This window comes from Agelaius phoeniceus, chromosome 21 (genome assembly GCF_051311805.1).
Source record: "Agelaius phoeniceus isolate bAgePho1 chromosome 21, bAgePho1.hap1, whole genome shotgun sequence".
In the NCBI taxonomy this organism is placed as follows: Eukaryota; Metazoa; Chordata; class Aves; order Passeriformes; family Icteridae; genus Agelaius; species Agelaius phoeniceus.
In genome coordinates this window covers 7874559-7900554 of record NC_135285.1, presented here as the reverse complement: position 1 = coordinate 7900554, position 25996 = coordinate 7874559, and the positions used below count along the sequence as shown (strand labels likewise).

General features: G+C 47.9%; 4 protein-coding genes and 4 non-coding genes across 16 annotated transcripts; 3 read left to right on the top strand and 5 right to left on the bottom strand.

Annotated features, from left to right (window-relative positions):
• Positions 1-535: 535 nt before the first annotated feature.
• Positions 536-4514, bottom strand: RPL7A (ribosomal protein L7a). Of its 2 annotated transcripts, none has more exons than XM_054646211.2 (8): positions 4338-4514; positions 3692-3812; positions 3278-3427; positions 2415-2555; positions 2000-2079; positions 1564-1694; positions 1131-1200; positions 536-694 (listed from the first exon to the last, which is right to left on the bottom strand). In XM_054646211.2, the coding sequence occupies exons 1-8, from the start codon at positions 4497-4499 to the stop codon at positions 590-592; spliced, it is 960 nt and encodes a 319-aa protein (XP_054502186.2). In that variant the 5' UTR covers positions 4500-4514; the 3' UTR covers positions 536-589. The 2 variants fall into 2 exon arrangements, with proteins under 2 accessions (XP_054502186.2, XP_054502187.1); XM_054646212.2 differs by lacking the exon at positions 4338-4514 and adding an exon at positions 4249-4270.
• LOC129129037 (small nucleolar RNA SNORD36) lies at positions 1769-1842 on the bottom strand. Its single transcript, XR_008535379.1, has one exon. It is a non-coding gene; the product is annotated as a small nucleolar RNA SNORD36 (small nucleolar RNA).
• Positions 2238-2315, bottom strand: LOC129129038 (small nucleolar RNA SNORD36). The gene has a single exon (XR_008535380.1). It is a non-coding gene; the product is annotated as a small nucleolar RNA SNORD36 (small nucleolar RNA).
• On the bottom strand, positions 2627-2691 carry LOC129129040 (small nucleolar RNA SNORD24). The gene has a single exon (XR_008535382.2). It is a non-coding gene; the product is annotated as a small nucleolar RNA SNORD24 (small nucleolar RNA).
• Positions 3496-3568, bottom strand: LOC129129039 (small nucleolar RNA SNORD24). The gene has a single exon (XR_008535381.1). It is a non-coding gene; the product is annotated as a small nucleolar RNA SNORD24 (small nucleolar RNA).
• Positions 4486-10667, top strand: MED22 (mediator complex subunit 22). Of its 8 annotated transcripts, none has more exons than XM_054646695.2 (6): positions 4486-4620; positions 5065-5145; positions 5409-5617; positions 5798-5859; positions 5956-6010; positions 9151-10667. In XM_054646695.2, exons 1-6 carry the CDS (start codon positions 4498-4500, stop codon positions 9341-9343), a joined length of 723 nt encoding a protein of 240 aa, XP_054502670.1. In that variant the 5' UTR covers positions 4486-4497; the 3' UTR covers positions 9344-10667. The 8 variants fall into 8 exon arrangements, with proteins under 8 accessions (XP_054502670.1, XP_054502669.1, XP_077045220.1 ...); XM_054646694.2 differs by having other exon boundaries at positions 9145-10667; XM_077189105.1 differs by lacking the exon at positions 5798-5859 and having other exon boundaries at positions 9151-9293.
• A 335-nt stretch (positions 10668-11002) lies between these two features.
• Positions 11003-15254, top strand: SURF6 (surfeit 6). The gene is made up of 4 exons (XM_054646693.2): positions 11003-11309; positions 11703-11918; positions 12493-12584; positions 13030-15254. The coding sequence occupies exons 1-4, from the start codon at positions 11216-11218 to the stop codon at positions 13699-13701; spliced, it is 1074 nt and encodes a 357-aa protein (XP_054502668.2). The 5' UTR covers positions 11003-11215; the 3' UTR covers positions 13702-15254.
• A 3336-nt stretch (positions 15255-18590) lies between these two features.
• GBGT1 (globoside alpha-1,3-N-acetylgalactosaminyltransferase 1 (FORS blood group)) lies at positions 18591-25790 on the top strand. The gene is made up of 6 exons (XM_054646600.2): positions 18591-18655; positions 19416-19478; positions 20628-20678; positions 20778-20813; positions 23380-23514; positions 24760-25790. The coding sequence occupies exons 1-6, from the start codon at positions 18591-18593 to the stop codon at positions 25442-25444; spliced, it is 1035 nt and encodes a 344-aa protein (XP_054502575.2). The 3' UTR covers positions 25445-25790.
• Positions 25791-25996: the final 206 nt, after the last annotated feature.

Sequence of the window (25996 nt, the reverse complement as noted above, 5' to 3'; positions counted from 1 at the left end):
ATGAATTAGAGGTTACTGTGGACACTCAGGTCTAGCTGGGGAAGGCAGCCTGTGGCTTTGCAAGATGAGGGCTGGCAAAAACAAGCAACTACCACAGCTGGAGCCTTGGTAGCCTCCATCCACAGTGCCATCAGACCAAGTCAGCACTCAGGAAACTCCTGATTCTTCCCCCTCAGCCTGCCCTCACTGCAAGGGGCACTGCAGGTGTGGAAGGCTGTACCACTGTGTGTAACCCATACTGTAACCCAGTCCTAAGTAAGGAGAAATCAAAAGCTATTTCCAATGTAGAATTGCAAAACCAAGCCAGCCTTAAAGCCAGAACTAGCCCAGCCCAGTCAACTTCAAAATCCCATGTGCAGCTGAGCTGCTGGGCTGTGTGTTCAAGAGAGAGTAAAGTTACTCCAAGGTAATAACCAGCTCTAACCAGCAATAACCCTGCAGCTGGTTCTGCCCAGCACTATTCTGTCACTGGCTGCAAAGCACAGAAATACAGCAATGCCACTGTGCCTAGAACACTCCCATGAACAGAGACCACTGAAACAGCTGGGGTTTATTATGTACAGAGAACATGGTGCAGTGCAGTTCATCTTCAGCCCAGCTTTGTAGCCAGCTCTTTAGCCTTTGCCTTTTCCAGCTTGGCAATGCGAGCCACTGACTTTGGACCCAGGACATTCCCGCCCCAGTGACGACGGATCTGCAAGGAAGGGACAACAGGTTAGAGACCTCACTGTGGCACTCAATTCTGCACAAGGGGAAGAGCTCCCTCAACTAAAAGTCCTGCATATTTCAAGCATTGCACTACATTTTGGGGCAGCAAAGAGAAAAGCTTTAAGTCTTTCCCAATGAGGGATGTTGGATTCAGCTATGCCATAAATCCTGGATTTGGGATATGGAGTTTAGGTAGCAAAAGCTGCTGCCCTCTCTACAATCCTTCCCTAGGGTTGCTGTTTACTTCTAAGCTGGTGACAGCTTTCATTTTACCCCATCCTCAGGTAGAGAATCTGAGTACATTGTAAGCAAACCTCGGTGTAACACACCCAAGTATAAACTGATGTCACTATGACCCATTTCTCCCTTCTGGGAATGTTAACAGTGTACAAAGACAAGGCCAGCAGCACACAGAATCTTACCTCATCATATCTGTCATTGTAGTTGGTCTTCACAGCCTCCACCAGCTTTGCAAGGGCTCCCTTATCCTCCCTGTTGATGAGAGTTTTAGTTCCTTTAGAGCCTTGATTTAACATTTTCCATAAATATTTTGCCATAGAATTTGAGAGCCTCTACTGACAACCCAATTTTTCAGGTTAAGCAAAAGCATCACTTACAAAGGGTTAACACTCAATCTGCACTGCTTGGATTTTAGAGTAACCACCTTTTTTAGTAAACCAAAATAATCTGCACCTTCAGGATTTGATAGAGACATTTTTATCAGACACTACAGAGGTGGCATTTATATTTTACCATTTCAGACAGACCCAAGTTTGCTACCCACCTGCCTAGAGCCTGCTTAGGGCAGTTTGCTTTCTCCACAAGACAAATCAAGCGAGCTCCCAGAACACTTACGGGTTAACCTGGGTGAAGGCCACGGAGGTGCAGGTCTTCCTGTGGACCAGCCTGCCCAGCCTGGCTTTGCCCTTGATGATGCAGTAGGGGACCCCCATCTTGCGGCACAGGGCTGGCAGGAAAACCACCAGCTGGAAGGGAAAGGAGAGCTGAGCAGCTGAGGGGGAACATCCCCTTGTGCTGCCTGTCAGCCTGGGCTGTGCCAATTGCTCAGTGTTAAAAAGCTCGTTTTGCTCTTCACTGCTGCTTCAGGTGAAGAAATTCAAAACATCATTGCAAGGGCCCAGCCTCACTGTCCAACCAGGACAACTACAAATATGCAAAAGCATCCAGTTCTGGCAAAAGTGTATTTTTTTTTGGTGCATTCTCTTTCATGCAATTTGTCCTAAAACCCATTTCTAACCCCAGCTACACAGGCAGCCTGTAACATGCTCACCTCAATGGGGTCTACATCATGGGCAATAACGACAAGCTGAGCTTTCTTGTTCTCCACCAGAGTTGTGACCGTATTGATACCTGAAAAACAAATTCTAGATAAGCTTTGATTCTTCTCAGTCCATTTTCAGAGCTTTCTTACAAGCCAACTCTGATTCCATAGCACAGCATCACTATGCAAGTAACAAAACCTTTACAAAAACATCAGTGGCACAAAGATATTTCATGGACAATTTGCTAAAGCTCAGGGTTAAAAAGCTCGTCTATTTTGCTCTTCACTTTGAGCTCAGGTGAAGAAATTCATAACATCATTGCCATAGCTTGTCCAAGGCTGGCTGAAGAACCAACTGTCCATCAGTTTTCTCTCTGCCAAAGTGCCACACTCCCATGTTCCAGCAGCTCAGGTACAAAGTTACCTGCTCGGAGGACCGGCGGCCGCTTGGTTGGAGCATCTCCCTTTCCTGCAGCTTTCTGCTCAGCACGAGCCAGCAGCCTCTGCTTCTTCTCTTGCTTATTTTCAGGCCTGTATTTGTGTGCCAGCTTCAGAAGCTGCGTGGCTGGAAGAGAACACCTACTAATTAGTTGCATGACCTGAAAATTTAAGCACTCTTTTTTAAAAACACTGCAGTGCATCAGCGATCTTGGTGGTTGGCATCACATTTTTTTTCACAGCAAAAATGATCATCATCTGCACAGTCCAGGAGAAGAGCACCCTGAGAGCCCCTGTTTGCATGCAGATCTGATGGCACTGAGAGCTCCTTGACTGTCTGGATGAGGAAATGCCTGTGAACCCCCACAGCAATTATGGTTAGAGGTGCTGCATGGCTCTTTTAAAGTAAGGAGCATTTATGAGGAAGAATTATTCTACACAGGTCCAAAGCTTTTTGCATTCACAGAAGACCCCTAAATCCCTTCTTCCTACAGTGCCAGTTTCCCCCCAAAACCTGCAGTCCCACAGATGTCTCAAGCAATCTGTTCATACCACCCTGGGTAGGTCTACATCAAGCTGGAAGAATGGAATCACAGTTAAGATTTAATGCAGGGTTTGGGTCAGTAAATAGAGCTTTAGTATTTTCTAAATCCCTTTTCAGGCTACACAGCAGCAATCCAAGATTTAAACCAGCAAATTGATTTTGACACCACTCTGGTTGCTATTAAAGCCTCCCTAAAACAGTTCCACAGTCACAGCCCAGTTTAGCTTTGTTAAGGCTCTTTTTGGTTTCTTTGCACATCCCATTTACAACCCAAGCCAAGAGAATCTCGTGGGGCACATCCTCACCTGTCTGGCGGTCCAAGGCCTGGGTGAACTGGTTGATGGCAGGAGGCACCTTGAGGCGTTTGTAGAGGATGGACCTCTGGCGCTGCAGCCGAATGTAGCGTGGCCATTTCACAAACCGGGTGAGGTCACGCTTGGGCTGGATATCCTGTCCTAAAAAAACACAGCCTTTAGCTCAGGGCTGCCCCAAATCCAGAGCAGCAGCACGGGAAAGGCACAGGAGCATCAGTGATCTTGGTGGTGATGTGTCAGCACAACCACTCAGATAGCAAATATTCTTTCACATCATCTGCGCCTTGTATGATAGCAGCACTGCACAAAGTCTGCAATGGTTTTTAATGTTTATAACTTAGGCATCTGTTCACTGAACAGGAAAAAAGCCATGGGAGCAACTATCCCAAATATCCACTTACTCACCGATGCCAAAGTTCTTGGGCCTCTTCTCAAAGAGGGGATTGACAACCTTCTTGGCCTCCTGCTTCTTGACTACAGCAGGGGCCGGTGCCACCTTCTTGCCCTTGGCCTTCTTTCCTTTCGGCTGCAAGAAAGAAACGTACTCTGCCTTCTTTTGCCTCCGAAACTTGCATGCTTGGAAACTACCAGCTCACCCTAGAAATGCATTTGTTTTCCCAGGCATTTCAGCAGCATGGCGGCCTCCCATGCTCTCCCAGAAAGAGGAAATCCTTTGCTTTACGTTTACAAGGTTTATAAACCACACCGAGAGGGAAAAGGATTAAAATGAGGGTGATGATCTCTTCCCCGAGAGCAGCCGAGATACCCCCACGGCCCGTTTCTGACCACCGGGACGGCCCCGCGCCCCAGCCGGGCTGCCCGAGCCCGCAGCAGCCGCAGGCTCCCGGCCCGGGCTGCCAGGCCCATCCGCGGCCTTCCCCCACCACCGCAAATCGGGCACGAAACGCCGCTCCACCGCCTCCACCGCCTCCCCCGCCAGCTGAGCACCCTCGCAACGCTACCATAGCCCATCGGCGGCGGCGGATGACGGCGGGCGGCCGCAGATGGCGGCGGATGGCCCCGGTCCCCCCGCGCCGCCACCATCACTCACCATCTTGGGCGGCGGGAGAGAAAGGAGGAGCGAGGCATGCCGGGAGATATCTACGGCGAGCGAGATCTCGCGAGAGCGCGGGAGGGCGGGGCCGGGGCCGGGGCCGGGGCCGGGGCCGGGGCCGGGGCCGGGGCCGGGGCCGGGAAGGGAGGGTGCGGCCATGGCGCAGCCCCGGGTGCTGCCGCAGAGCAAGGAGACCCTGCTGCAGTCCTACAACAAACGCCTCAAGGACGATGTCAAATCCATCATGGACAACTTCACCGAGATCATCAAGACGGCCAAGGTGGGCCTGAGCAGGTTGGCCGCCCCCCTGGGTGCTAAGCGGAGAAGGGCGGGGATACGCGAGGAAGAAGGGGCTGTGAAGGGAGAACCTTCCGTAGAATCCCTGAATGTTAGAGGCTTTAAAGGGACCTTAAAGATTGTCTCGTTCCATTCCCTACAATGCGCAGAGACGCCTTCAGGCGTCTCCAGGTTGCTGCAAGCCGTGTTCCACCTGGCCTTGGTCATTGTGTGAATTGAACTGTAATTCACATACAGATGTAAATTTCATATACATAATGTGTGATCTCATTTCACATCTGTAGGAAATTCACACACGTATCCACATCTGTAGGAAATCCACACACGTATCCGTGTATATATACCCATATATTGTACCTTATAATATAGTCGTTGTCTATTTGAATTTTAAGTATGTAGAGGTGGATTTGTGTACTTTTCTCTTTAGATTGAGGATGAAACTCAAGTTGCTCGAGCAACCCAGGGTGAACAAGATAACTACGAGATGCACGTCAGAGCTGCAAATATTGTGAGTAGCACTGTACTGTTCAGACCTGTGGGCAGCACATCCTGCAGGAGCTGTTGGGTTCTTTTTTGGATCTTTATAACACTCCCAAGGACTGCTGCTAGGAGAGTAACTTCATGTTTGGGAAGACTGGGTCAGAATTCTGTCAGAATTCTCACATTGTGGGAGCTTTTATCCAAAGTTTGGGCTGAAGGAGCAGCTTGGGAGATGATGGAACTGGAGCAGAGAGCCCTGTTCTGATGTGTGATTTTTCTTGCTGCTGCAAGGTCCGAGCTGGTGAGTCCCTGATGAAACTTGTGTCTGACTTGAAGCAGTTCTTGATCCTCAACGATTTCCCCTCTGTGAACGAGGCCATCAACCAGCGCAACCAGCAGCTGAGGAGCCTGCAGGAGGAGTGTGACAAGAAGCTGATTGCCCTGAGGGATGAGATCTCCATTGACCTGTACGAGCTAGAAGAAGAATATTACTCTTCCAGGTACAAATAGGGCAGTGGACTCTGCCTTACAACTCCAGGCCTTTTTGGGGTAGTTAGTCCAGACTATCAAATAGCCCTTAGTGTATAGGTGTTGAGAATGTTCCCCAAAAATTTTCAGTCCTACTTTTAATTAGGTCAAACTTTATTTCTTCAACTAAAGCAACTGCCTTTTCATTGTAGATACCCTACAGGGTTTAAACATACTGGTGAAGGAGATGTTCACAGCATCCCAGGTTTGATAGGTAATTTCCTTAGGCTTCTGTTGTAATCATTAGAAAAGAAGATGAATTTCCTTGGGGGAAATCCCTCTGAAGGAGCCTCTGGCTCTCTCCTTGCAGAGACCAGCCTGCTGAGCTGGGTCCTGATGCCAGCTGGTGTCACCTCACCTTGGTGGTGAGTCCTTTCACAAGTGACCTGGTCACACATTGTGCCTTTTCCTTCACAGTCCACTGCCCCCAGCTGCCTCCAGTCCTCCTGGGGTCAACATTTGCAAGGAGCAAAAAGACTTGCTCAGTTTCATTGAATTATGAAGTATTGTGATAGGATTTTCTAAGGAATGACTTATTACTGATTTGTTTGTGGGATTTGTAATATTTTTAAAAGCCTCTTATTTAGCAAGCAGACTTTAGAGAATTCAGACACTTTATTTTTTATTTTTTTTGTCATGCACTCCAGCACTTCTAGTTAATGATGCAGTAAATGAAAGCAGAAGAAAACAAATGTAAACCTGGTTATTTTGACTGCACTTTCCAAGCTAAGTGAAGTCAGTGCAATAATTCTAGGGCTTTTAAACAAACAACTTTAAAAAAATCTTACTTAAAATTTTACTGACCAGATTTTCTATGTTTGCCTTTTCCATTTTTCTAAGAATGCTGAATGCCTATAACCCTAGCTAAGTCAACTAAATTGCTCAATATCTTTGAAAGTAAGGCCATTGTTTGTGAGTAATATATGTATTTTAAGAGTAAAAAGATAATAATATTACACAGCTTAGAGGTAAAAACTTAGAGTTATTTTTCAAACTTTATTCAGTTTTTTGCGGAGGTTGTGACGATCACAAACCCAAGCACCTGTGCAGGTGCTGATAGGTCCATGACATAGCAGTGAGCTTATCCAGAGGGATGTGGTGTGGGATGAGAGTGCCCCACATGTGCCAGGTGTGCTTCCCTCACCCTGTCCCCAAACTGCCACCACTGTGTGCTGGTCACTCTCACTTTTGCACTGAGGGGTTCTGGCCATGCTGGCGTGGTCTGTTCACCTGCCTGGCCCCAGGTGCCACATAGAGCAACCCTTGCTGGCAGAACTAACATGGAAGCACAAATGTTGGTGTACATCAGATGGATTTGCCTTCCTGCTCTTTCTTATGGGTCATGAGGTGAGGAAACCTGGCACTCTGCAGAGCTGTGATCTGACACTTTATGGTGTAGCACTTGGTCATTTGCTTTTAGCACTTCCTCCCTTCCTGTGCTCTTTCCTGTCTTTTTCTGCACCAAAGAAATTGTGTCTGTGTAAATACAGAAACAGTGATTTACTCAAAGTCCTTTTATAATTAGAATACTGCAATTTTTTAAATGAAATCTTATTGTCTAATGTGGGGGGAAGGGTTTCTGTTATGTCACAGCCATGTTTCAGTGGCTCTCAAGACAACAGCCTGTTTGCCCCCAAGGGGAGTTCCTTGCTGTCCTGGGAATGCCTGGTCAGTTGTAGGGTCAGGTGTTTGCCAGGCTTTTTATGTGCTTTTGATGGGGCTTTTGATGAGACCCAAAAGCAGGTCCTTGACACTAAACCCGAGAAGATTGTCCTGAAGGAATCTTTGTTTTCCTGCCCTGTGATCATGTAATTTTCTAGAGCTGTCCCTCTGCCCTCAGACTGGCTGGGTGCCTCAGGGGAGTAGTGAAGTCCCTTCCACACCCTGAGGAGCCCTCCCAGGACAGAGCAGCAGGCTGGCCAGTGCTCCTGGGCTGTGCAGAGCTGCTCACTGAGCCTGACTTCTGAGGAGTGTTAGCTCAGGGTGGAGCTTAGGCTCTGGAACTGTTCTGAGTGGGGCAGCAGGAGAAGCAGTTGTGCTTCTGACACAGCTGAAACATGGGGAGCAGCTCCCTGCCATGAGCTGTGGATGCTGTGGTCAGGTTCTCCTGGGAAATCCTGGCCTGAGGTCTATGACAGAACAGGAATTGTAGTTCTGGTTCAGTCCTGATGGTCTTTGTTAAGTGAACCCAGCTTCACTGTGTTGGGGACTGATCTTCCAAGGGATTTTACAGAAGCCCCAGATATAAAACCTGTACCTACTGCCTTCTCACTTCTGCAAAGCCAGCTGGGTGATGCTGCCAGAAGAGAGCTCAGCTTGCACCTGGTGCTTTGTGTGCTTGTTCCCCAAAGTGGTAACTGCAAAGTCCAGCTTGCCCTCTCTCATCCTAACCCCCAGACCCGCATTTGTGTTCCATTGCTCTCTCCTCTGAGATCACAGGAGCTGTCTTGAGTGTGGGGTTAAATCTCACATGTTTCATGTTTGTGCAATATGAACTGTCTCATATTTCTATACTTAAAATATTTCCCTAAGCATCAGTCCATACATTACAAATGTAAATAAAGCTGCAACAACAAAATCACTTGACCCCCTGGGTTTGTTTTTCTCTGAATGCAAGCTGCTTTCTGCTCCAGCACTCACTTTGTCTTGGGTGTCTCTTGTGTGTGCAGCTCCTTCTTCTCTTTGGGATTTGTGTTGGTTTTGTTCCAGTTCCTTCCATGTTTCTTTAGTTTTGGCCCTTCCACATTATGTTTTCGTCAGAGTATGGGCAAGAATTAGCCAGTTGTTTAAAAACCTTATTTTCCCACACTGCAGGTTCATCCAGTGTTGGAGTCCAGCCAGCTGCTTTTAGAAGCACTGTTAGCTCAGGCTCTTTGGGAAAAGGCAGGAGCTGTCAGTATTTTATAATCAAACTGGGAAGCTTCAATGGAAGATCCAAACCTGTGGAGCACTTTCTTGAAAGGGCAGGGGTGCAAATAGGGTTCTTCTTTATTGTGACAGGGACAGGCCCCAAAACAATTGTGGCAGGTTTTTTTTGCTGAAGTAAAATTTAAAGCAGGATTTCTATTTTTTCCTCACATAGGTTGCAGTCTAATTCCAAGTAAAATAATTGTGGGTAAAGTCCATGTCTCACTCATCAGAAGCAAAAGTTGCATATTTGGGGGTGCCAGGACTTCAGCTCAAATCTTTTCAGAGACTTGGGGTGTCTGGACTAGAATTGAGCCTCTGTTTTATTTTGTAGCCACAGTTCTTCTCTAAAATTGCCCTGATCCTCACCAGGCCCAAGAGATTTTAGGACCAGCCCTTGGCAGGGTATCTTAGGGAAAGCCAATGTCACACAGCTTTGGATGATTTCATGAACACAGACCTTACATCCAGCATTTTTTTTGCCATTTTCTTAATGCTTTGCTTCTGTCTTGCTCCCTCCACCCTTTCCATCCCTCCCCTCCTCTGTCACCGCACCTGCTCTCTCCTCACTGGGGTTGTTTGTTCTGGAAAGCTACAGTCTGTGTGACAGCAATGATCTCCCACTGTGCGAAGCCTACTGGAGACAAGACTTTGCCACGCTGTCCCCCGAGAGCCTCTCGATGCCTCTGGCAGCCGCCACAGCCGAGCAGAGCGTTGCCACCTCGCAGAGTTCCACCCCTTCGCACCCGCACGTCAACGGGCACGGGGCGGGCCCCGCCGAGCATTCCTGAGGAGGATCCGCTGCTGCCGGCCGCGGTTCATCCGGGGATGGCCCCGCCGAGCATTCCTGGAGAGGATCCGCTGCTGCCGGCCGCGGTTCATCGGGGGATGGCCCCGCCGAGCATTCCTGAAGAGGATCCGCTGCTGCCGGCCGCGGTTCATCCGGGGATGGCCCCGCCGAGCGTTCCTGCCCAGGATCCGCGGCTCAGCCGGGCATGGCCCTGCGCTGCTGGAAGGCTTCCTCCTGCTGTGCTGAGCAAGCGGCTCCTGCTGCCGGGAGGAGGCACTGGAGCTGTGCTGGCAGGGCTCTGCTCCCTGCATGGCTGCAGCGCTTCCTCCACGCCAGGACCTTGCCAGGAGTGCTCCTGTCCATAAGAGATAGAAATGTGTAGACACAAAGTGAATCTCATTATAACAAATTAGAGTCGGGTTTGCTTTAACGTGATAGTTGTGTGTAGAGTTCATTAGAAGTCTTAGAAGTTTGTTTCCATGTGAGTGTTAGGAGTTGAATTTCTTTGGGATAAACTTGAGCCAAATGTGGGGGCAGTGATTGTGCTGGGGTTTTTACTCTGCTTCCCAAGGTTATTGACATTCTGGCTGCTTTAAAGCTCTCTCAGGGTGGCATCTGACAACCTCTGGTCTACTGTAAAGTCTTATAGTATTTTTACACAACAGTCTTCACTGTCAAAATGCTTTACAAACTTGAACTCTTGATTTGGAAGGAAGATCCCAGGAGACCCCTATGGAAGAGCAGTGTTCCTCCCCTGGAAGAAGAACAGGCAGGCAGGGATCAGACTGAGGGATCAATGACACCACTTGCTCAAAGCCACAAAGAGAAGCAGTGTCATGCTTTAGTCAGTCGATTCCTTCCTCAGTGTTTACACAGAAATTTCTGATAATGTAGTCTGAGCTAACATGGAGCCACTGTTTATGCTGGCTTTTAGTTTTGTCTAATGAAAAAATCTTGAGAGCAGTGAGGAATACTCGGTTACTCTCAGTTTCCTTCCAAAGAAACACATTTGGTGCTTGGTCTGCAGCTGTTCAGCAGCTCAGCACATCTCCTGTCCTTTCCTTTTGTGGTGGCTCTGCCTTGGCTCGAGCTGTGCAGCTGAAAGGGAGATGCCACTGACCTGAACAGTGTCACCACAGCTCGGTGTCAGGGGCACCACAGAGCCACCAGGGCATTCCAACAACTGAGCTGAGCTTCCCCAGCTTTCTGCTGTAATGTCTCATTTCTTAGGATGTGAATTTTTGCTATTATTTTTTGGTTCTTTTTCTTCCATTCCATTTATTTTTGTAACTAGGTGATTAAATAAAACTCACTGTTTTGTATAATTTTTAAGGCGTGTGTTTTCAGCCACGAGGCTTTGTGAAAATGTCACAATTATGAGCGTGCACATGCGAGGAGGGGATGCGCTCCCTGCAGGGGCTGTAGAAACCATCACGAATCTCGCCCGTGCTCTGGCGGCCTCAGCCCGGTGCAGGGCTTTGTCCTGCAGTAAAGGGAGGTTTGGCAAACAAAGGTTTGGGACCTGCGGCGGAGGCGAACCGGGGGCTGCCCGCGGGGCTCGGGGGAGGCGTCTGGGAGGAGCGGGGATCGCTCTAAGATCCGTTTTAGTGCAATACAATAGGTCGCAGCCCCTCAGGACAGCCCGGAGCCCCCCTGGCGGGACCGACGGACGCCGTCGGTCCGTGCGGAGCCTGGGCAGCCCCGGCGGGGGCGGCTCCGGCGCGGCCGCTCCGTGCGCCCGGCGCTGCCGTCACTTCCCGGCCGGCGCGCTCCATCCATCACTTCCTGCCTGCCGGGGCTCCGCGAGGGCGGCATCGCTGTCCCCACGCTGTCCCCACGCTGTCCCCGGGCAGCTCGGGGACCCGGGGTGGCAATGGCCAGCCTGGCCGCCCAGGACTCCTACCTGCAGGGCTTGGCCAGGAGGGCCGGCGTGCAGCACGCCCCGGAGTCGCGGAAGAGGAAATTTGGTACTGGAACTGTAACGCTTCGGTTCTGTCCTCTCCGGCCGGTTTGTGGGAGGCTGGGCGCGATAGCCGTGCCCCCACGGGGGGATTGGCCCGGGATTGTGCCGGTTTCTAACAAAAAACCCAATCTGCTCAAGCACGGAGCTCCCGAACACGTTGCGCACGTTGTACTGGGAGCCCTGGAAGTCAGTGGTCTCCATTCACTGTGGCGATGGATGTGGAGAGCTGGGGTTTTAGAGGACGTTTGATCTAATTAAATAAATCCTAGAACGTATAATTTTTGAACATTTAGCTATGCCGTTGCAATGTTGGAACACTGATGTTCAGTAATAACTGAATATTATGAGTGGAAATGTGACATTGTCCTATTTTGTGTAATTTGTTGTTATTTTCTAGTGTCTAAGCCAGGCCAGCCCGAGGATGCTGGCAGACAGGTCAAAAAACAGAAGAAAAAGAAGCCCAGGAAGCAAACTGAGAAGAAGAATGCTCCTTCAGCCGAACAGGGTGTTTCTAACACCAGTAAACCCACTCCAGGACAGAAAGCAGCCCCTCAAGCCAGCAAATCATCTCCACAAGGTGGCACACAGAACAGAAAGGAGAATTTGGCTACAGGTAAGAATTTCAGCTTTGCCATGGCCTGGGCTGAACTGGCTGCTTTTCTTGCTTCACACAAGTCTAGTTTGGAAAGCCTAAATTGGGAACATCTTTGCTTATTTCATGTGTCCCAGAAGCTTCTGCCTATGGACAGGAATTTGTGCCATCACCACTGGGTGGCTCTCTGGAAACAGTGTTTAACTGAACTGCAGAGGGTTTGTGCATGTGAGTAACTTTGGAAATTACACGTGGATGCAATCCCTGTCCTGCCAGCTCAGCTTTCCTTTATGACAATGAAAAGCCAGATCACAGAGAAAAGATGTCCTGAGCCTCTCTGTTCCACAAGCTTGGTACTTGTCTTTGGCTTGCCAGGCAGCCCCAGGGCATGCCAGGCCACTGCTGGCAGTATTGAATGATGAAAGGGGAAATTCTAAAGAAACCAATGAAATAGAAACTCTGGGTTTGTTTGGATTTTCCGTTCCATTCACAGCATCTAAAGAGTTCCCAGAGTTTTTCCCATAGCCAGAGAAAGTGCTACTGTTTAGCTGGTGCTGCTTTTTAAGTATTTTTATTTTCTCCCTCTCATTTTCAGGAAGTAAAAGTGAACTGAGTTCCCCTTCTGTTTCTGCAATCAGTCTGTTGCGTCAGAGACTCCACGAGAAGATTAAAAAGGCTTCTGGACAGGTATGGGGACTCTGGATGTGTATCCATATGTGTGTTTGTGCACCTGAAATCCTCCCCAGCCTCCCAGGGCGTGTGGGGACAGGATCTCACAGGGTTTGAGCTGATTCCAGCTCATAAGGAATTGCCTGTAGTGATTGCCAGGGGACCTGTGTGTGTTCTGTGAGAAAAGATGTGGCCAGCTTCAAAGAGAACGTGCCTTTGGTGATTTTTAGGAAAAAGCAAAGTAGTGAGAGCCTGCAAGGGAACAGCTACAGGCTGTTGAGGGAAAGCAAAGGGTTTGAAATGTTGTTAACTGTGTTTAGTGTCTCTAACAGCTGAGTCACAGCTTCACATCACAGGTGGTGCTTCTGAGGAGGAGTTTGAAATCAGGAACTGGGGCACAGCCCACTTTTTCTTTTGCTTTAACCCTTTAAAGCTTCTCATTCATGTCCATCCTCCTCCTTAGGATAATGCCAAGGAGTTAACCCCTGCAGTGCTGGAGAAGAGACAGCGAAGGAAGTATGAGAGAGAGAGAAAGAAACGCCGGCGAAAGGAGTTGAAGATGAAGGCAAAAATGGAGAAGAAGGAGACTGAGGAGGTACCAGCAGAGCCAGAAAACAAAAAGGAGGAGAGCAAAGCTGACATTGTCTTCAACAGGGTTAAAGTTCATGAAGAGAATGAGTTAAACAAGATCCAGAAGAAGAAAGAGAAGAGGAAAGCAGTGAAAGGCAATATCACTCCTCTGACAGGCAAGAACTACAAGCAGCTGCTGAGCAGGCTGGAGGCCAGGAAGAATAAACTGGAGGAGCTCAAGGAGAAGGACGAGAAGAAAGCTCAGGAGCTGGAGACCAAGATAAAGTGGACAAATGCCCTGTATAAGGCAGAAGGGGTGAAAATCCGTGATGATGAGGAGCGTCTGAAGGAGGCCCTGAAGCGCAAGGAGAAGCGCAGAGCCCAGCGCAAGAAGCAGTGGGAGGAGCGGACTGTGAGGGTGGTGGAGAAGATGCAGCAGCGGCAGGACAAGCGCAAGAAGAACATCCAGAAGAAGAAGAAGGAGAAGATTGAGAAGAAAAAAGCCAGGGCTCGGAAGAAGGGCCGAGTTCTGCCAGAGGACTTGAAAAAAGCTGGGTTAAGCTGAGAGTGAGGCAGCTCTCCTGGCACTGGGGTTCCAGGGTTTGTCACATGGGGCTGCCACTGTCCCAGGCCACAGCCTCCCAGCCTCATTGTACTAAAAAAACAGTTGTATGTTTGTTAATAAAGTTTTTTATCCTAAAGAAACACCTTCTGGCTGATTTCTAATAGGAATTACTCTTTTTCTAAAGGGGAAATGTCAGTTGCTGTCACTTCCTCTGATGGGCAGCACAGTGTCTTTGCATCCCCTGGGAATGGGAAGGAGGAAACAAAAAGGCAAAAAGCCCAAACATGGGATTCATCTCAACACAAAGATACTGCAGGTGTTGTAAAACCTTTGCTTATGTAAACTTGGACAATACCTTTGAAAAGAAGAGTGCATCTTGGATATATTTATCCTCCCCACCACAAGAAAACTGGAAATAATTTTCAATTTTAGGCAGTGCTGTTCTTTTATAAGTTATGTTTTATCAGCATTAGGTCAAGATAGACATAAACACACATGTACACCTGCATGGATTTATTATTGTGGAGCTAACTGATCTTTTTGGATCATCCATAGGACACACTGACTGATCCTGATGGTAGAAGGATTGGCTCCAAGTCTGTCTTTGGCAATAATAAAAAAATTAGGTTAAAAAAAATTTCTGGCAACCACAGGTGCCTGCAAGGGTTTCTTCTCTGTGCAGTTCACCAGTGCAAAATTGTATTTGGTCATTACCAATGTTGTCTTTTATTGTTGTTTATACAGAAATACAAATGTGAACTTGAGCAGCTGTTTGCCCAGCTCAGGAGGGAAAGTACGGTTTGGCTGCTGGCAATTCAGCCTGGGGAAGATTGGTGGGAACAATCCATCCACAAAATAAAGCAACTGTGCCCCTGAGGTCAGTCAAACCTTGCTGATGCCCTCCTGATCTTGGTTGGTGTGAACTGATAATTTGTACTGAGCCCAGGGACGTTATTAATTGAGTCCAATTGAATTCTCTTGATCTGGCTCTTTGGAAGAAGCTCTTTTTTGCCTTATGACTAAAGCTGATGGATGTGCTGTGAGGGAAATGCAGGCTGTGCTGTGCAGTGCTCCCCAGCTGGATCCCTGCCAGAGCCCAGGTAACTCCTGGTGCAGCTGCAATCTGAGACTCTGCAGTGGATTTGTGCTAAATTCCTGTTCAAGCCCCAGGTGTGACAGAACACATTTGTGCTCCTGCAGCCTGTTCCACACTGGAGTCCAGCAAGGAAACCTCTCCCCATGGATATCTTCTCTTTCTTCACTTTCTGCACTCACAGTTTGCCACTTCAGTTCTAGAAATCTGAAATCCACGTTTAGAAATCTGAAATAGTTGCTCTGTAAAGAATATTTTCCATGGAACTCTCTACAAGTGAGGTATTTATCAGCTGTCCAGAATGCCTTCCAAGCAGGGCTTGAAGATAAAGTAATGCTTTGTTCTGGGAGGTCAAGCAAGTTCATTGGGGAGTAACAGAGCTACTTTCAGCCATATCCCTTTTAAAACACTGAACAAATTCGAGGAACCTGAATAACTATTAAAAATGCTTTAGCTGTGATTTTATTTGGTTGGAGATTCTTTCATCAGCTGCAACCACATCTATTTAATTTCTGTTTGTATTCATATTAAACTGTAAATCAGTTGAGGTAAACCTCAGTGAGATGGCTTTAGATGCAAAGGATGTTTCAGTCTCAGCTGGCTCTAGTGCTCTGGCAGGTTTGTACCACAGAAACTGAAAATAAGAGGGGAATGCATCAGCTGTGCTCCTAATGATGTAATATTCCAAAATATGTGTACTTATCCTCCTGAGGGATTAGATGTTTACTCTGTAAAAAGACACATGGAAGTGCTCTATGCCTGTTACAACAGCTGAAACTGCACTAAAATAACCAAACACCCATTTTTTTTTTATTCTGTGTTAATTTTACTGCCCAATTTGAGGACAATTATCAGTCCCCTTTCTTCTCTCTGTTCTTGATCCTCTGTCCTTCCCCATCACCCAGATTCTGTGCTCTCAGCCTCTCTATGCCATGGAGATAAGAGCATGGGTCAGGTGCAGAAAATGGGAATCCCCAGGAGATTCTGCAAAGGGATTGTTTGTGTATTCCTTTATGCTTTGGGTGGAAATGTTGAGAGGATATTTATGCAATGGAAAGTGGCATCAAGCTGGGAGGGGCTGCAAACCCCAAGGAAAACAGGATTCAGTCAAGGCTTGATGTTTTAGAAAAACAAATAGCCTGGAAATTGAGTTTCTTTCCATGAAGTCAAGCACCAGGTTTTATGTGCCTCAGACCTGGCTGGGAGAGGTTCCACAGAAAACACATGGATTGCATTTGGGCACATCCTGGATGTCACCCCAGTGCTGAGGTCCTGCAAAGCAGGCACATGTCCTGTGGGATGTGTGAGCTGTGACAGCTTCTCAGTTTTGGGGGGCAATCCAGCTTTACTTCACTGCTGAGGGCTCAGCAGGGGAATTTGGGGTGCTTTGAAACCAATTTCATGAGAATGGGTTGATTAAAGAGAGCTCAGTCAGAACTGACAGAAATAATCCCAGATCTTGTAGTTAGACAATTACAAAGAAAGATTGAAGGAGGTCACAGGAGAGAAGAGGGGAGGAAACATCAGAGCCCTCAGGTATGGAAAGGGAGATCCCAGACCTGGACTGCAGCAAGTGAGATCCTGGCTGGTAATTTGGAAGCCTGCTGATGAGAAGGGCTTTCCTACCTGCTCTGTGTGCAGCCATGTCTCAAAGAATGCCTGAAAAACAACAGCTTGATCCCCCCTCTGCACATTTATCTGCTTTCCATGTGCTGCAAGCATCAAGCACAAGGTAAGAAACGTGGCACTGACAAATCCTGGTGTCAGCACAGCAGCTCTCATGACACAACTAGCACAGGAGTGAGATAAAGCTGGTCAAAACACAGAACAGCTGCCTGAGGGGGAAGGCTGCACTTCTTTCTGTGTTTGTGGATCTGCAGCATTTTTAGGCAAGAATCCAGAGCTGCTCAGCGTGAATCCATGAAGGCTTTAAGTGGTGGAAGGCCTTAAGATATATTTTTATATAGATGCACACACATATATACATATTTGTGTATGTATATAGTTAGTCAGTCATTATTTTTAAGTAGGATTTTGTAATGCTTCCTGGTGAAAGCAAATTAGACTCTCTCAAAGGAAAGTGAGGGAGAAGCACCAGAGAGGATTTCTGTGTGACACAGTAAAGCAAATTAAAGCACTTGTCTATTTCCAGCCAAAGAAATTAAAGCAGGAAAATCACTCCTGCCTGTTCAGATCCATGGGCACTGTCCCATGCCTTACCAAGGGCCAGGAATCATCTCTGGGATTACTTCAACACCCTCCAAGAAGCATCATGTACCAGTCCCTCCCCTCAGTATAAATGCTACCATCCCTATAAATGGTTGATAAACAGCCTTCTTCTCTTTTTATTTTTTTTTTTCCTTCTCTTCAGGCTCCAATCACATTCTAGAAAGTAGAAAGCTCTAACTGGAAATACATCTGGTCCCTGCATCCAGCCTGGAGGAGCAGTTGGTGTGGAGGATTGGGGCTTGAGGAGAGAGGAGAACATAGGTTGGGTAGTGAGGAAGGAGGAGAGAACATAGGTTGGGCAGTGAGGAAGGAAAAGAACATGGGTTGGGTCCTGAGACAGCAGGAGAACATGGGCTGGGTCCTGAGGAAGGAGGAGAACATGGGCTGGGTCCTGAGGGAGCAGGAGAGCACAGGTTGGGGCCTGAGGGAGCAGGAGAACACAGGTTGGGTCCTGAGGGAGCAGGAGAACATGGGCTGGGTCCTGAGGAAGGAGGAGAACATGGGCTGGGCCCTGAGGGAGCAGGAGAGCACAGGTTGGGTCCTGAGACAGCAGGAGAACATGGGTTGGGTCCTGAGACAGCAGGAGAGCACAGGTTGGGGCCTGAGGGAGCAGGAGAACATGGGCTGGGCCCTGAGGAAGGAGGAGAGCACAGGTTGGGCCCTGAGGAAGGAGGAGAACATGGGCTGGGCCCTGAGGAAGGAGGAGAACATGGGCTGGGCCCTGAGACAACAGGAGAGCACAGGTTGGGGCCTGAGACAGCAGCAGTGAGATGAAAACCCATGAGCCTGATCCCCAGCTCCCTGCTGCTGTCCTCACTGAGGGTAATAATGAAAGGAAAAACAATTAATGTGCTTGTAACCCCTTTGGAGACACCACACAAATGCATTTTGTGTTCACAGGGACCAACAAAAGTTCTCACTATGCTTCCCAGTGAGCAGAAAAAGAGATTGATTTGAGCTTTTAAGGTAAGACTGCTGGGCTTGGGAAAGTTGATTTTCATGGTTGTTGTGGAGGAAATCATTTCCTTGGCTTAACCTTTACCCAAGGTGCATTAGGATTGTGCAATGCTCCTTTGCTGGTCTCAGACCTCAGTTTACCTATCCTTCAGGCACCTTTGCAGGATGTGCCCCCTTTGCAGGTGGCTCCTGGACTGTGCAAGGTGAGTTAATCAGCCCCGGTGATAACTGTGTTAGCTCCCTGATAGCAGAGGAGGGGGTGATTTGATTCAATTGCAAAGGGTGTGTGCTTGAGGTGATAAAATGGAATCTACAGAAAGTGGGGTGAGATCAGAAAGGTTCCCCATGCACCAGAGCTGGGCTTAAAGCTCCCTGGAATGAAGAACTTGCTCAGGCATTTTACAGATGCTGCCTCAGTGCCCTGGCTCTTACAGTCTGATGCCTTCTGTGTTTATCACTTCTGAAAGAGGAGCTACCAAGAAACTTCATCCTCCTCTGAGGAAATTATCCATTTCTCTCAGAGTGAGGTACTTTTCCCTTTATGTCTGTTCTTTGCAGAATGAAAGCTGCTGGAATTCAGAAGTTGCCCTTCCTTCTCCTCCAGAAGATGATGATTTCCAGGAAGGTGCTGGTGGGGTCTCTTGTCTGCCTGGGTGCTGTTGCTGCAGTTATCTGGTAAGGATTTGCTGGCCAGCTCGGTCATACCTAAAACATCCTGTGTAAATCCTGTGCTAAAACTCCTGGAACACAAAAATAAAGGCTGTAAAATACAAATTTTATGGGAAGCCTCTCTTTGAGCTGTAAGGAAGAACAGCAATTTGTGTAATAGATAAAGGAGCACTGGTAGAGGGAGAAGGTCCTCAGGGAAAGAGGAAAAAAGAGCATTTGGGTGCAAATCAGGCTGCTAAGACCATAGTGACTCACAAACAAATGCTTGAGTGTAGAATATTCCAGTTACATTTCAGCTCAGGCCTTAGCAGAGGTGATTCTCTGTCTCTTCACACAGTCCAAACTCACTCCAGTGTCACCAGGGGCAGCTCTGTAACTATCAGACACCACAGCTTTCAGACACAGAATTTTGTAACTGAATATTCTGACAACTGAGTATGGCCTATGGAGCAAGCTCAGACATGGAAGGGAATTTGAGATAAGGCATTTCCATTAAGTATTCAAATATTAATTATTAAATTATCAGGAATTATTGCATTTTTATGATGCTGCAATTTGCTGTACTTTCACCTGGTGGGTAGTGGCACTCTGCCTCAGCAGCGTTAAAATGTGAACACAGCAGATCCTACACTAATTAATAAAGCAGATATGGAGTTAGCCATAGTCACCTCTCAAAATCTTTGCCAGGTCCTTAGGTGATGTTGGAAAATCCTAGGAAGGTTTCCTTCAACATTTCCTATCTTAAAACATTTCTTTACTCTCACAGGGCTGCAGCTGGGAGTGGAAAAGTGCATTACCTGCCCTACTACCTTCCCTGCCCTGAAATCTTGTAAGTATTTTGTTCTGTGCCTAGTGAGTAACACAGATCATTGTTCCAGCCCTGCTCCTCCCTAACAACACAAACAGTGGTTAACAAGGGGCTTATTCTTTATTTATGAACCTGTAATTAGTCACTCTCTTAAGACAAAAAGCTACCCCAAAATGCAATTGGGGCCTGTTGGGACAGCTCTGGGCCTCTCAGGTGAGGGAGGCTTTGTTTGTTGTGGGTCCCAGAGCCCAGGACTGGAAGGTTAATGCAGCTTCTTTATCAGGGTGTAATCCCACACCTGCACATGCACAACTGCTCCAAGTGTCCACTCACTAGACAGAGAGACCTGAACAACAGAGGGAGATGAGCAGGCACAGGAGGAGCTCTGGCACAGGCAGGAATAACCCCCAGTTGTTCTCATAAGGCTCCTGTTCCTCCCTCTGGGATCTGCCCATGGATGTGTTTGTGCTGTGGCAGCCCCTGAGCTCTGCACCTGAGCAGGTGAAGGGGAGCTGCTGCTGGGAAATGCCTTCTGAGCTGGCACCTGACCCAGCCTGGGCGCCCAGAGCTGCACAGGAGGGAATTTACTCTGTGCAGGGCCAGGGCCATGGCCCCAGGACCTCCCCACTGCCACATTGCCCCAGGGCTGGGACATGACAAGCTGTGGCTTTTCCCATGACCTGCTGTTCTTGTGAAAACAAAGCCAAACCATGCAAATAGAAAAAAAAAATTATGTTTAGTGGAGGTATTTCTGATTATTCCAGCCCATTCCAAACCACTGTGTCTGGTCAGGTGCTTATTTCTCTGAATGCTGTTGGAAATGTGATTATCTCAGGTAGTTCAGCCCTCCAGGTGACCAGGAACAGTTTTGCAGGGCATGGAGCACATACATGATTACTGCTGACAGTCCCACAAGGATTTTAACCCTTAAACCCCAGTCTGATTTCCTCAGACTGGGATTGCTGCCAGCACTTCTCTGTCCCTGTTGTGTTGTGTGTTCTGTCCCAGAGCTGTCCCTTGGGGAGCCCTGGAGGTGTGTGCAGGTGATGCCAAACCCTGGGCCAGTGTCCACAGCAGCTGGGGCTGGATTCAGCAGGTCCTGAAGCCAAACTTGGTTGATATTTTAAGAAAAGCATGACAATCCCTTTCATTTCTCACCCCATCCTGCAGCTCCACGAAACTCCAATATACACAAGAGAAGCCAATCCAGCTTTTCCCCCAGTAAGTACTGGCTTTTTTATCTCCTGACCTTTAAACTGTTGCTCCTCTCTTCCAGGCATATTCATGTATTATTCAATGGATATTTCTTCCTTTTTACAGATTATTTTATCTGCAGCCAAGAGTGCTGGCGCCAAAGTGAGTTTCTTTGTTTGAACTTTGTTTCTGCTGAGTTTGGTTTGGGCACTTTGCAGCACTCACAGTTCCAGAGTCCTGGGGCACACTGAGCAGACCTTGTTCCATGAGAATCCAACCACAGGGGTGTGTCAGCAGCTGGCTTTGGTGACTGTACCCTCATTAACACACTCCCTGTTAATTCCCAATTATTACATTAGCACGCACACACACACACTCTGTCGAGGCCAGGAACTCTTTTTGAGGTGGCAGATCTGTAAGTAAGAAATTACTTCTCTTATCTGTATGTAAGATATTACAGATCTGTAATATCTGTAAGTGGGAAATACCTTCTGGAGCTGTGGGAGAGCTTTGAACCCATTTCAGGGCAAAATAAAGCAGCTGCTCTGTGTGACCTGCAGCAAACACAGCCAAATCTCTGAGATGCAGCCAAAGCAGGGAGTTTAAGGGAAGATTTGGGACAGCAGCACTAAGAAGTGGCTTGGACAAACTCTGTGTGCAGCTCAGGTTGTTACAGCCTCCTTTGGCCTGACTTTTATCTGGAGCAGTTCACCTTCAACAGCCACATTCCTTTACAAGCTGATAAACACACCCTGTTGGTACACACACACACACATATATTTTTATTTCCCCACATATACGGGATGTGCTCAGCCTGAATATTTCTTCCATATTGGAATGAATTTCTGTGCTAAATCAGCTGGTAAATACTGGGTTAAATGAGGGGAGAATCTTGAAGCTTTTCATGCTTCTGGAGGGAGTTCACTGGCACTGAGAGGATGACCATGACTCACTGGGAAACCCAGGGCAGCCCTTTAAAATCAAATTTACAGAGCTTAGAGAAGTGAACATGCCTGTTTCCTTCCCTCTCCAATAAAGAGGATAATCAACCCAGAAACAGGACAGATCAGTCAGTACATTTTCCCCAACCCAAATTCTTCTTCCTGTATAATTTAATCTTTCAATCACAGGCATTGCTGCAGGAAGGAGTGGAAGTGTTATTCTTGTGTCTTCTCAGACTGAAAGCATTAGATCTGGCTTGGAGGATCTGGCTGGATTTGCTGCCTGAGGCTGCTCCCCACAGCTCCCCCAGTTTGCTCCTGGTGCTGTTTTATCTTGGAGCTGTGTCAGGTGGGAGCGTGGCAGTCCCCAGGTGTGGCCATGTGCTGGGTGTTCTTGGGTTTTGGTTGTTAATTGCTGCCTTGAGATGTGCAGGATGTCTCTGTTTCAGTCCATGCAGCTGAAGAACGAGTCTGGACTCTTCACTTTTTGCTCTTGAGGTTGTTTATTTATTCTTATCTATAAAATTTTCTTTCTGCCCAGCCGAGGTCTGCTCAGCAGGGCAGCCACAGGCACTGTGACCGCCCCTGAGGTGGTGTTGTCCTTTTATACTACAAACTACATAGAACATATTTACACTTAATTCCCAATACCCATCACCTGTGTTAGACAGTGCACTTCTACTCTAAACCAATCCCAAAGTGCCAACAGCACTGCAGAAAATGGAGAACAAGAAGAAGGAGAAAGGCTGGACACACCCAAGTTCCTCCATCTTGTCCCCATAACCCCCATACCAAAAATCCTAAAATCTACATTTTCACCCTGTGATCATTTTATTATTACACCATTCAAACCTGTGTGAATTTCATGACCTCATACAAAGCTGGCAACTTGCTCCAGGTGTCAAAATCAAATCCCCAGGTGCTCTGGGCTGCATGCCAGGGTCTCTGAGCCCCTGGTGGGGTCCTCAGCAACTCTGGACACCCGGAGGGATGCTCTGAGTTGTGACAGGTGTGACAAATTTCATTAGCAGAGGGCTCCAGCTCCTGGTCTGGAGGGAATGTGAGCAGGCTGGGGTGAATTCCACCATAAATGACATCTCCTTTTAAAATCAAAAAGGTAAGAATGAAACACTGAAAACAAAGCAGCAAATTGAAACAGCATTGCAGAGCTGCAATAGGGGCAGAATCAGGCTCTGCTGCATTTACAGTCAGTATTTCCACTTCCCTCACAGGAGATTAAGGGGTTTTTTTTCTAACTTTGTTACACATTTGAATGCTGGCTCACATACAGCATTTTAAATTATATCTGAATGTGTTGGAGCTATATATAAATACTGGGAAAATAAGCTGTCATGCTGCAAGCTGTGTTTTAATAACACAGCAATGGGCTATATTTAATAGTAATTTTCATATTATTATTATTACTTGTGTTTTAATCTGCATCAGGCTGATAGGAAATAGGCACAGCTTCCCATTCTGAGAGTTCAGTGGTCATTAAACTCTCCTCAGCAGAAAAGTCCTTAAATGAGATTTTAGCAGATCCTCAGGTTTTTGCTGATGTGTTAAGTGCTTAATTTCAGCCCAGGAATTGAAATATCCATGCTCTGTAACCTCAAATAAGAGCGTAGGGAGAAAATATCTGAGGTTAATACCCTCCATGGTGAGTTAATGCTGATTCACACACTCCTCTAGCTGCCTTTTTTTTGTGCTTCTTTCCCATTAACTGGCCTCAAACCCAACAGGAACAGTTACATTTGATGACCATTTGTGGATTTTTCCCCCTCCAGGCGCCGGGATGTTCTGACAGTCACCCCATGGCTGGCCCCCATCGTCTGGGAAGGGACCTTTGATCCTGAGCTCCTGGACAGCGCCTACAGACCCCTGAACCTCACCATAGGGGTGACAGCCTTTGCTGTGGGAAAGTAAGGGAAGCACTCAGGGGACACAGTCCTTGGGGTGATGCCCTTCCTCTGTGGGAAGATGATTCTGGCTTTCCTTTCCCTGAAATTTGCCCCAGTTTATAGGGGGGGTTTGTGCCCATGTAGTGTGTCTGGAATCACAGACAACTTGAGGTACCTGAGGTGTGGGCAGTGTTTTTGAAGAATTAGCAGCTGCCTTGGGAATTAGAGCTGGTCAAAATTGGGATAATCCACTTATCCTCACCCTCCACTCCACCTGTTGCATGTGTAGTGTGTGGATTCTTGCAGTGGTAATCACTGAACTCTCCCCACTCCTTGTCTTGCATTCTCTAACGTGCTCTTTGTAATCCACCACACATCCCCTTGGAATCCCAGAATAGTTTGGGTTGGAAGGGACCTTAAAATTCATATCCTTAAAATTCATTTTCCCTTAAAATTCATCTCCTTCCACCCCCTGCCATGGACAGGAACACCTTCCACTACACCAGGTTGCACCAACCTGTCCTTGGACACTCCCAGGGATGGAGCAGCCACAGCTTCCCTGGGCACCCTGTGCCAGGGCTTCCCCACCCTCACAGGGAACAATTCCTTCCTAAAATCTGATCTAACCCTGCCCTCCTTCAGCTGAAGGCCATTCCCCTGATGCCTTGGGAAGGCTGCCCTAGAACAGAGACCAGATGGAGCTAAAGAATAAAGTAGGGATTTATTAAGAGGCCTCAACAGGTCCACCTTGGGCAGCACAACCCAAAATGGGCACCAAAAATTGAGGTCTCACACTTTTATGAGTTCTGCTCCATTTCCATATTGGAGTTAATTGTCCAGTTATAGCTTTAGGTTATAGAGTCCCATCCTTCTTGTTTTTCTCTCTTCAGCCCACGTTGTTTGTGATCTTGGGCTTGAGATTTGAATCATCTGTCCTTGGTCCCCTAGACCAAGCTAGAGCAGCTAGACCAGCTGGAGAATTGAATAGAATTCAATCTTTTGAATTGAATAGAATTCAATTTTTTTGAATTGTTTTTTTCCTGAAAAGAATAGAATTCCTTGTTTTGTCTCCCTGCTCTGTGCAGAGAGCTCACCATCCCCTAATAGGAAGCCCAGACCCTAACACTAGAGCAGCACCGAATCTGAAGAATACAAAATCCAAACCTGAGGCATCCCCCCTTTCCTCTATCCCCCCCTGCCCTTGCAGAAGGCCCAGAGCAAGGCCCTCCCTGTCCCTGCTGTGCCCCACGGGCTGTGTCTGCTCAGGTACACCAGGTTCGTGCGTCGCTTCCTGGACTCGGCGGAGCAGCACTTCCTGAGGGGCTACAGGGTGAACTATTACATCTTCACTGACAGCCCCCAGAGCATCCCCCGGCCCCAGCTGCAGCCAGGGCGCAGCCTGGTCACCGTCCCCGTGCAGGGATACCCCAGCTGGCAGGAGATCTCCATGCGCAGGATGGAGGCCATCAACCGGCACGTGGCCGAGGAGAGCCAGGGCCGGGTGCGCTACCTGTTCTGCCTGGACATTGACATGGTGTTCCACAACCCCTGGGGCCCCGAGACCCTGGGGGACATGGTGGCAGCCATCCACCCTGGATACTTCAATGTGCCACGAGAGCAGTTCCCTTACGAGAGGAGGAGCTCCTCAGCAGCCTTCATCCCCGAGGGAGAAGGGGATTTCTACTATGGAGGAGCCGTGTTTGGGGGCTTGGTGGAGAAAGTCTACGAGTTCACCAAGATGTGCCACATGACCATCCTGGCAGACAAGGCCAACGGGATCATGGCAGTCTGGCAGGAGGAGAGTCACCTCAACAGGCACTTCCTGTCCCACAAACCCTCCAAGCTGCTTTCTCCAGAGTACATATGGGATGACAGGAAGCCAAAGCCCCCCCAAATCCGCCTTGTACGTTTTTCCACGGTGAATAAGAACTACAAAGAGGTCAGAAACTGATCATCCCTGCAGAGGGATCCTCCACGCAGCCAAACCCACCAAAATTAGTTCCTGCAGAATGTGCCCCACCTTGAATTTTTGTTCCTGGAAGGAGCAAACTGGGAAGGGGCCATGTGCACAGTTCCTCTGGAGAGCGGGGTCTAAATGCATTTCAGAAGCAGCACTCAAAGTGCTGGTGAGACTGAAAAGGTTTGTGGATTCCCACTTTCCCTAAATACATCCTGCTTGAGGCTGTAGCACACAAAAAATCATCCACAAGGCCAGTTATCCAATGCATGGCTGCAGTTGCCTTTGATGAGTGTTTTCCCGAGGCCTGGTGGAAATTTAACAAAATCAAAATGGTATTTGATGTTCGTGTGGAGGAGAAGACTTTGGGTTTTGGTAAAGACCTTTTCACTTTAAAAAAAAGAACGTTGCAGGGCAATAAATTTTCCTGAATTGTGATTTATACTAACGCCTTTTGTCAAAATCAGGAGGAAACTTGCACTCAGAGCTCGTTATCCCTGACTGGTGTGCAGCAGGAGTTCTTGGACATTCTCAGCAGAGAGCTGG

Coding starts and splice junctions, on each gene's coding strand:
- RPL7A (XM_054646211.2), bottom strand. CDS start 4,499: ATGGCCGCACCCTCCCTTCCCGGCCCCGGCCCCGGCCCCGGCCCCGGC. Junction 1,695..1,999: donor ATGATGTAGACCCCATTGAG/GTGAGCATGTTA, acceptor TTTCCCTTCCAG/CTGGTGGTTTTCCTGCCAGC. Junction 695..1,130: donor ACAATGACAGATATGATGAG/GTAAGATTCTGT, acceptor CCTTCCTTGCAG/ATCCGTCGTCACTGGGGCGG.
- GBGT1 (XM_054646600.2), top strand. CDS start 18,591: ATGATTTCCAGGAAGGTGCTGGTGGGGTCTCTTGTCTGCCTGGGTGCT. Junction 18,656..19,415: donor GCTGTTGCTGCAGTTATCTG/GTAAGGATTTGC, acceptor TTACTCTCACAG/GGCTGCAGCTGGGAGTGGAA. Junction 19,479..20,627: donor CTTCCCTGCCCTGAAATCTT/GTAAGTATTTTG, acceptor CCCATCCTGCAG/CTCCACGAAACTCCAATATA.
- MED22 (XM_054646694.2), top strand. CDS start 4,498: ATGGCGCAGCCCCGGGTGCTGCCGCAGAGCAAGGAGACCCTGCTGCAG. Junction 4,621..5,064: donor AGATCATCAAGACGGCCAAG/GTGGGCCTGAGC, acceptor TTTTCTCTTTAG/ATTGAGGATGAAACTCAAGT. Junction 5,618..5,797: donor GAAGAATATTACTCTTCCAG/GTACAAATAGGG, acceptor TTTTCATTGTAG/ATACCCTACAGGGTTTAAAC.
- SURF6 (XM_054646693.2), top strand. CDS start 11,216: ATGGCCAGCCTGGCCGCCCAGGACTCCTACCTGCAGGGCTTGGCCAGG. Junction 11,310..11,702: donor GTCGCGGAAGAGGAAATTTG/GTACTGGAACTG, acceptor GTTATTTTCTAG/TGTCTAAGCCAGGCCAGCCC. Junction 12,585..13,029: donor TTAAAAAGGCTTCTGGACAG/GTATGGGGACTC, acceptor CCTCCTCCTTAG/GATAATGCCAAGGAGTTAAC.